The sequence below is a fragment of the Oculina patagonica genome, chromosome 8 (genome assembly GCF_052425735.1).
Source record: "Oculina patagonica isolate OP01 chromosome 8, crgOcupat, whole genome shotgun sequence".
Lineage (NCBI taxonomy): Eukaryota > Metazoa > Cnidaria > Anthozoa > Scleractinia > Oculinidae > Oculina > Oculina patagonica.
Genome location: NC_135765.1, coordinates 16613451 through 16622489, shown reverse-complemented (window position 1 = coordinate 16622489; position 9039 = coordinate 16613451). Strand labels below are relative to the sequence as shown.

At 36.4% G+C, this 9039-nt stretch overlaps 1 protein-coding gene across 1 annotated transcript; it reads left to right on the top strand.

The window, feature by feature from the left end:
- The first annotated feature begins 1752 nt into the window (after positions 1–1752).
- Positions 1753–7711, top strand: LOC144663949 (aggrecan core protein-like). The gene is made up of 5 exons (XM_078525051.1): positions 1753–1874; positions 3115–3368; positions 4135–4249; positions 4992–5117; positions 6107–7711. Exons 1-5 carry the CDS (start codon positions 1799–1801, stop codon positions 6487–6489), a joined length of 954 nt encoding a protein of 317 aa, XP_078381177.1. The 5' UTR covers positions 1753–1798; the 3' UTR covers positions 6490–7711.
- The last annotated feature ends 1328 nt before the right edge of the window (positions 7712–9039 follow it).

The following is a 9039-nucleotide window of genomic DNA, read 5'->3' as shown; positions in this document are numbered from 1 at the left end:
ACACAATTTCATTCAGTATTCGACGTAAAATAAGGCTAAGCATTTCAGGTAAGTTTGTTACCTTTTAATCTTGATCTTGTCTTTTTGAACTTCGATAAACTTCACCGACTGCACCGAGTGCAATTTCTTCTCAGCATAATATAGTAGTCTCGATGACATCCGTCCCTTGCTTCGTTCGACTTGAATAATTTCCAGAAAAGCTATTGCTTCGGATATTCCCGTAAACCTTAATTGTTGTCCCAATCAAGTTCCAGCATGAATAGACGATTTAACAGCAGATTGTCGAAGAAAATCTTCGAAAGGTAACTCTCTCGCTCGCTTTCCTTGCGAGTTTCATTCAACTCAAGCAGTGGACACCGCGCCACAATTTTTCCCGCCTCACTTCGTTTACATCAAAATGAAATGTCCAGTGGATTTATACTTAAAAAGGAATTTAATAAAACAATTATTCCATTCGCCCTTGTTGGATACGAGTGGTTATAGCCAACGAACAGTCAACGACGCGCGAAGCACTCGAGGAAAGCTGACGAAAAACAATAAAACATGATTTTTCTATGTTTTATACTCTGATAAAACATAGGTTTTTAGCCAATCAGAGCGCGCGTAGACTCCTATCTATATTATAAATCGACATATCATGCTTTGATAAAGGGATAAACTAAGGTTCTCATAAAAGTTATAAGTTATTAACGACCAATGGCTTCTCAAACAGCACCTTTGGCAAACGTCACAATTAATCTTCACTGATCTATCTCGTTTGGCCTGGCATTCAAAAACTCAAAACCTACTCTATTCAGGGTTAAAATACAATTATTGATACCCCAATAGTTTACATCGTGACCCTTGCTACGAACCACCTGCAGGTTAAACAAAGGTATACTGCAGATTACAAACCGCACAAATAATCTTGGATTTGATTAATTTTTTTCTAGAAATTTCAAGGTTAATGAGACAAATTCACAAGTTTTTTAAAATCTTTCAGTGAAAACGATTTTAGTGGAGCCCACCATGCAAAAGAAGCTAAACAAATTTAGGGTTTTACAAAAGTGTCAAAGTAATCTGATTTCATATTTTTTAAATGTTTTTTTTTCGAAGACCCAACTTTACAAACAGCCAGCCGGTCTAGATCTGCGCTTATTTGTTTGAACAGATACCGCTTACGTCTTTCACTTTTATCTTTTTCATCCGCTTACCTTTTCTTCTTTTTAATTTTTTTCATCTTAAATATATGCTATCTTTTTACTTGGATGATGATTTCAGAGGGATCAAAACATTGTTGTTACTTTTCATCGCTAATTTTTACTACTAAAACCGAAATAAATGATTTTTTGATGAGTGTATGTATGTCGGTCGTCCTGACAATAGGAAACTCGTTTTTGATTCTCTATGCCTAAGCAGCTTCAACTGCAATTGCAAGAGAACTGAAACCCAGTTTTTTATAAGTCTGTAAAAAACATAAAGCATGGCAATTTTCATGATCTGTATATATTATTTAAGACAAAGCAAAAATTAAAAGTTGTTTGGATGTATATTTATAATCAATTGAAAATGTGACAAAAGAAAAATAGCTCCCACGGTGTTGTCTCGTTGTTTCTTCTGCACTATTGTCAAAATTCAACACGGATACCATGACAACTTGACATAGGTACCCCTAACTCAGTGTGCTTCATTGCTCCTGCTTAAATAGTTAATAAGACTGAAAATCTTTAGAAAACCACCTTTGCCATCACAGATCACAGAGACAGACACAAACAAGGTCGCAAAACTCCAGCTTTTATTTATTGTACCTAAGAGATCCATGAATTGCTTTTGGTACTTTGGTTTAACGATAACCACGTTTTTCACTGCTTTTCAAGAAGACCTTGTTTCAGGAGGTACTTTAAATACTTTCTTCTAAGTGTAAATGTGTAGAATATGTTGTAGTTGTTTTAACGGTTTTGTTCTGTTGATTTGATTCGCAAAGTTTAACCTTTCGAAAATAATTTTTCTGAGATTGTTAAATAAATGGTTTGAGCAAATTCATAACTGATAAAATACATCGTGGACACGGACGGCAATTATTTAAATGACAAGGACAACTCCAGTACCACGCTATAAAAAGTTTTGTTATCATTGGTCGTGGATTAAGCCAATTTAATGCCGGAGTTAATCAATTTCATTCCAAAAACATAAATTCACGTTTGAAAATACGTTATGAATGCTGAAGCCATAAAAGAACTTTTCAATAAGATGTGAGGAAATTTCTATTTAGTGCGTTATGAAATATTAATTCGGTTCGAGAAAAGTCAAACACAACTAAAATTCATCAAAATAACAAAACAAAATAACAAAACTCTGTCTATGTGAAGATTATCGACTTGTGTTAAGGAAATGAAGCTCGTTAGTTTTATGTTTTTAAGTCGAATTTAAAAAACGTGGGCGAGGTTCGTTTGTTATTTGTTTGTTTTTACTCCGACATCACAAAACTTTCTTGACATTTATGGGGTACCTATGACTAAGTATTTTTGCTCATAAACAACCAATATAAAAGATATAAGTAGTGAACTGCAGAAGGGAGAGCAAATCTTTTTTCTAGACATATCGCAGGATTTGAAAAAATTAGTCCGCCCGACATTTTAAATTAATATCAAAACCTTGTTTATGCAAACTTGTGTATAGTATAGTGATTTTTACCGAATCTAGACCATAATGTTCTGGTTTCTATTGATGTAAGAATATCTTTTGGCCTTTGCCTTTTGGAAGACATGCTCGTGAATTTAAAAATTTCCGGAGTTTCAGAAAGTTACTGTAAAACTAGTTGAAGAGAAGGATTCCAATTATAATAATAAAACTGTAGTTTGTTATTATTTCTAGCTATATAACGTTCAATCTGTTGGATTTTTCTAGGTTTTTCGATGAGTAATCTAAGAGATAGAGAAGATATTGATAAAGGTTGCTTTTGTCTCTACAAGATCAAAAATCATAACACTCTAATAGATAGCTGACAACTATACATAATCATTACACTATTATTCTCCAAAAATAGCAATGCGTTTTGCGTAACACATTTTGACAAATGTCATGAAACTAAAAGTAAGAACTAGTTTACGTACTTTGTTTGTATTTGTTTTACAGAAGTTCCATGTATAAAAAAGTTTTTTGTTAAGCCAGTTCCTAACAAGGCACTTATGAATCACGTGATAAGTACCCCGAAAGTGACGTCAGAGGAAGTATGTAAGATACAATGTTTCATAGAAGTCAAGTGCGAGTCTTATAACTTTGGTCCAAAGGAGGGCGGTGGTCACGTGTGTGAGCTGAGTGACTCTGACGCTATTAGAAATCCACTGGACTTGATTACAAAAGAAAGATTTCTATATGGTGAAACCCAGGTATGGAAAGTAAAAAAGCTAGTCTCAATCGAAAATACTTCAGAATGTTTACCTTCCTGTTAAGGCCGAGACACATTAGGCGACAAGTTGCTGCAACATGTTGCCTCGTGTGACATGGTGCATTTTTGTAAAACTCTTTGTCGTTGCGACAGAATTTTGTCGCTGCGACTTGTCGCACGAATTCAAACCAGTTTGAATTCGTGCGACTGTTTGCACCGAATGTTGTTGTAGCGTGTGCACACTTCGGCGACAAGTCGCTGCGACAAAATATAAATTAACCAATGAGAGAGCGTCATGTATTTCGCCATATTGAATTGAAAAACTAGTTCACATTCCCACTCTCCCAAATTCGCTGCGTGTGTACCGATCAAGAGCCTTGTCCCAGCGACTTGTTTTAAAGCACTACACACGGAGCGACTTGTTGCAGAGACCTGTCACACCTAGTGTGTCCCGCCTAGTGTATGGGAGTCGCCTAGTGTGTCCCGACCTTTATGAACAGAAATTTCTTAGAGGAGCCTAATATTAGTTTTCTGATACTGAGGATTTGCAGCACCATAAAGTCTCCTCTTCAAAGCTGTAGTATTTTTAATACAAGTGAATCACTTAGTTTTGGTTTTCAGGCGCAGTTTACATGCTAGGCCAAGCCGATTAGAACACAGACTACTTTGACAATGTTATGACGAAATCTATTGAAAGATAACAGATGCATAAACAACTAACTCAATTTGTTAATGAACTACTTTTACCCTTTTTATAACAATCATAGAATCCCTGTGCAACTGCCCAGTGTCCTGTGAATGCTCGCTGCTACTCAGACTTTAAAAATGAAACATACACATGCGAATGTTTGCCGGGATTTACTGGAAACAACTGTGAAACAGGTAAGCTTTTTATTTGTGTTTAGTGGAATTTTCATTTAGTATAATGATATTCAAAACTTTGAACCTAAGGTAAAAATATTTTTATTCCTTATTTTTCTACGTTTGTTTTCTTACAATTATTTCATAGCACCTCTAAATTCGTTGTAGAAAAGAAAGAATACGGTTGCACGGCGAATAAATGACAACCACCGTGTACGAACACACGAAAACTACTCTAAAGTTAAGGATCGTTAAGGTAGTTTTTAATTAAAATTAATTCCAGACTATTTGAATTAACTTGCTTATGTCAGATTTAGTGGTGCAAAACCTTCCTTGAGATTAGCCCTAGAACTGAAGTTAGGGTAAAACCTTCCTTGGGCCTAGGTTAGGGTCGAGGTTAGGGCAAAAACTTTATTTTGGGTTAGTTTTAGTTTTAAGAGTGTGGCAGGACCCCCCTCTCCCCCTTGGGGTTAGTTTTAGGTTAAAGGGTTTAGGGTTATAGCGAAGGTTACTCTGATAAACTTCTTCTTCATGTTAATTTTTATTTGGAGAGTGGACTGTGTTATGAAACAGAGGTTGCTAGTTTAATATATTAATTAACGTTAAAATCCAACTTTGTTATATACCTCCACCTCCCCATCCCCGCAAAGACACTTTTTTCCATTTTGCCCACTGATATCCAGTGACAATATGTTATCCAATCCAAAAGCTCGGAAAAGTCTTAGTGTCTATCAGTGCTTGAAAAGACAATTTATTTTTTTAGATATTGATGAATGCGTGGAAGGCCTTCATGCTTGCCATAGCAATGCTATATGCAAAAATATAGAAGGCTCTTATAACTGTACCTGCAAACCAGGATTTCATGGAGATGGAAAGATCAGCTGCAAAGGTAAATCATTGGCTTGGTAGCGACTTAGCGAGTTACAGTAAACTATTGCTGATATCATAGGCAAAACATTTTAAAAACGTAACTTCCGTCCATTGGAAAGGGGCCAAAGTTTTTTAAAGTGTGAGAGGAACAAAATTGAAATCTTAATCTTAATCTTAAACTGAATCTTAATCTCTCGAAGTCGAATTATTTCATTTTCAACCAAAGCAAAAACCGTGATATTAAGTAGAAAAATTATTCATATTCAAACTTGAGGAGGAACAGGGATGGCGCAGTGGTGAGAGCGCTCGCCTCCCACCAATGTGACCCGAGTTCGATTCCCGGACCCGGCGTCATATGTAGGTTGAGTTTGCTGTAGGTTCTCGTCCTTGCTCCGAGGGTTTTTCTCCGGGTTCTCCGGTTTTCCTCCCTCCAGAAGAATCAACACTTCTAAATTCCAAATCGATCGGGAATCCGAAGGCCACAGGTTTGTCAGTCGAAAGACTGTTACGTGCTACGCTCGTAAAATAAAGACGATTTACTAAATGGATTTGTCAAGCAGCAGTAAAACCAAGAAGAAAAACTATGAGTTGCAAGGGGTTTTTCATGGACATTAAAAACAATCATTTACCACTGGTCAATTATTTGCAAAGCACCATTATTAAAAAAAAAAGAGATCTGATTTTCTTCAAGAAAAAAGGCCGACTTCCCTACTTACTACTGTTACCAAAACACGAACTTCTGAATATTCTGGAACCGACTGTTACGAGAATAAAGATTATTTTATTTTAATATTATTGTTACCGTAAATATGAGCTTCTGGCGATTGTTGTCGATAATTCTGCCCTATGTTCCATGGCGTCTATCAAAGGGTTACTTTTATACGTTTGGAAAATAGCGTGTAATTATCGATATGGTAGTCAACTTTTGCCAATAACTGAAGGACAAAGTACAGGGCCTGTTTACTTGCCGTTTTGTGATTGTTTCTTTTTTGCACAATATTTGTTAAGATGTCAACTGCAAGGCTGGCTGGACAAACTACAAAGGTTTCTGCTACGGAGTTTCCGATGAAGTTGCGACTTTTTACCAGGCCAACGCGAGCTGCATCAGTGAAGGAGCTGGATTGGTTTTCATTGAGGACTTTGACGAGCTAGACTTCATTGACACCATTCTACCAGACCGTGAGAAAGTATTCGTGGGCATGACAGACATTGCAGAGGAAGGGCGATGGGTATGGATGGATGGAAGTGTCCCCACACTGGACCCGCTGTGGCATGCAAATCATCCTGATGGTGGCCTGACGGAAAACTGTGGAGAGTACCAACAGGATCATGGCTTCCACGACATTAAATGTGATGAAACAAGAATTTATGTTTGCAAATACTCTTTGTAAAACCTGTGAACAGTTTTAGTTTAGGGGTAGACGTGACACTTTAATAGTAGTTATAAGGGACCTGTCATTATTTATGTGCGGGGGTGGGAAAAGATGGGGGAGGTGAAAGGATTTTTTTTGGAGGGTTCACACTTATAGTTAGAGATGTGTGTGAGAGACTCAAAGGATAGTGCAGAATGCAATGGAGCTGATCCATTGAAATTTGACGTTTTAGTGTTTAATGTTCATTTGACGTTTTAAGTTCCATCTGAATTCTCAACGTGTAATCAGATAAATTACGTGCAAAAGTATTTTTGTAATTTGCGTTGCATGCCTTATTACGTAAATTCAGCGTAACATCTTTTTGAACTCGCAGAATTTGTTATCTTTATACGGTTACCTTGACAATGGCGTCATGAAGACACCGAAACGTCGAATTAAATCGCTTATTTTTACAAGTTTATGTATAACGAAATCATTATTGATAAGGATTTTTTTCTGTTTGAGCTAATTAATCATAACATATTCAGTACAGTAGTGGCTTGCCTATAATAGCTTGGCTACCCGCGAGCTGCTTTTGGATCTTCAAAAATTTTATGTAAAAAAAGCTTTTCTTTACTGTTAAAATAGTATCTGCACATTTTAGATCAAGTATAGTATATGTGAAATTAAGTCGAACAGCATGGTTATGCTTCCTTTTGCACATTGTTCAATGCGACTGCCTGACAAACGCAGACGGTAGACTTGCACACTCCCACTCCAGTTAGCCTGAGTAGCGCTCCGGCTAACCTGAGTAACACTCAACTCAACACTTGTTTACGGTTAGCTCTCAATAATGGTAGTAGCAGCACGATATTTACTTTTAGTCTGCAGTCTGCAAATGTCAGATAGCGGTTGAATGCATCCTTGTACGTTGTTCATAGGCTACTGAAGACGACACGATGTCGACCAGACCCACCATGACCAAATATTTGCGGCACACGAAATATTTTGTTCATTTTCCACTCCACCCCACCAAAAATCCGTAAAAATACCTAGCTTGACAACAAATAAAAAAAAAAAACAAACAAAAAAAAAAACAAACAAATATTTTGAGCACAAGAGGTGCACTAAACTTTAAATTATCGATGTTTTGCTCTCGAAAAGGGGTGTAATAAAGAAATTTTGTGGAATTAAGGTTTGATGACTTATAAGAAACATACGCTAACAGTTTATTGGTTATTATCTAATAGGAAAAGTATAATATGTTTCAGGCACCTGTATTTAGAAAGCAAAATAAATGTCAAAGTTAAAAAAATCCCTACTGCCGTATGCTTCCATTGCGCGGTTTAGGGGTGCAGGAGGGATATACGGGGAGTAGCAAAGTAATGGAACCACTTGCTAACAGCGGTTTTTTGGTTGATTAGTTATTTTATTTTGTTTCTCGGTTCAATTTCTAAACGTTCTCTACATTTCGATGGTCAGGTCTAAATGTGACTGTTGTAAACATGCATTCTTCGGCTTACTGGTACAGAGACAGCGAAAGCGATTACATAATTGTTATGATAAGCCAGTTTCGATGATAACTCCACGGCGGCCATTAGCTTACTGTGATCGCGTACGACATGTACGTATTAGTCAGGTGCCCAGGAGTCCAAAATGTGACACCCACGGGCATTTTTGTCTGATTTTTGGCAACATTGCTATTTTTACTAAATCGAGTACGCTGATTTCGAAAATCAATATTGCCAAGCTTAATTCTCGCGTTAAGATGATGTTTTGATGCATTTAATTATGACGTCATGGTCCAAATAAGGAATTTTCTTTCCTTTAGCTGTTTTAAGCATAATACATCCAGAAATTTATTTAAAGCATTGTTAGTGTGCTGTAAAAATGATTTCAAGAATTTTCTGAGAGTTTTCACGCTGTTTCTGTGAAAATTAAGCCCTTCAGTGACAATTGACCACGCCCTCTTAAACAAAATTTACCATATCGCGGGAACCTTATCACGGGTGTAGTTTTGTTATTTTGTCAAAGAACAAATGCGATATTTGTATTAACAAATCGCTATAGTTGCAATAAGAAAGAAAAATATGGTTGTCGTGCCACGCTGAAGCTAAGAACTAGCGAGCATCAAGAATGACGCCATTACAATTTTCATATGTCGAGTTTCCCTTGTTTCTGCATTTTGTTTAAGTTTTGTGGTAAACTAACTGAAAATAACATCATAGTTAATGTCGTAATATATCATCGTTGTTTTAGTTAGAGATAAAACTTTATTGATTGTCTTGTATATTGCTGAATCTAACTTATTTCACAATGCACTTTGTCTGTTATAGGCTCATGATAAAGACTTTGGTTGAACGCATGTAAAATTAACGAATTTAAAATGATCATAACATTGCTCCTTGCTTTCAGGTTTAAATCTGTCTATAATATTTTTAATCAATATCGGTAAATATTTTTGATATATCTTCTGAACTTTTTTAAAAACACTGAACTAATATTGCTTTTTAAACAAGTTTCTTTAAAGCGCTTTAGCGCAGTTTGATATAGCAATTAGCGTCGGTCTTGGTGCATCCACACAGCCCA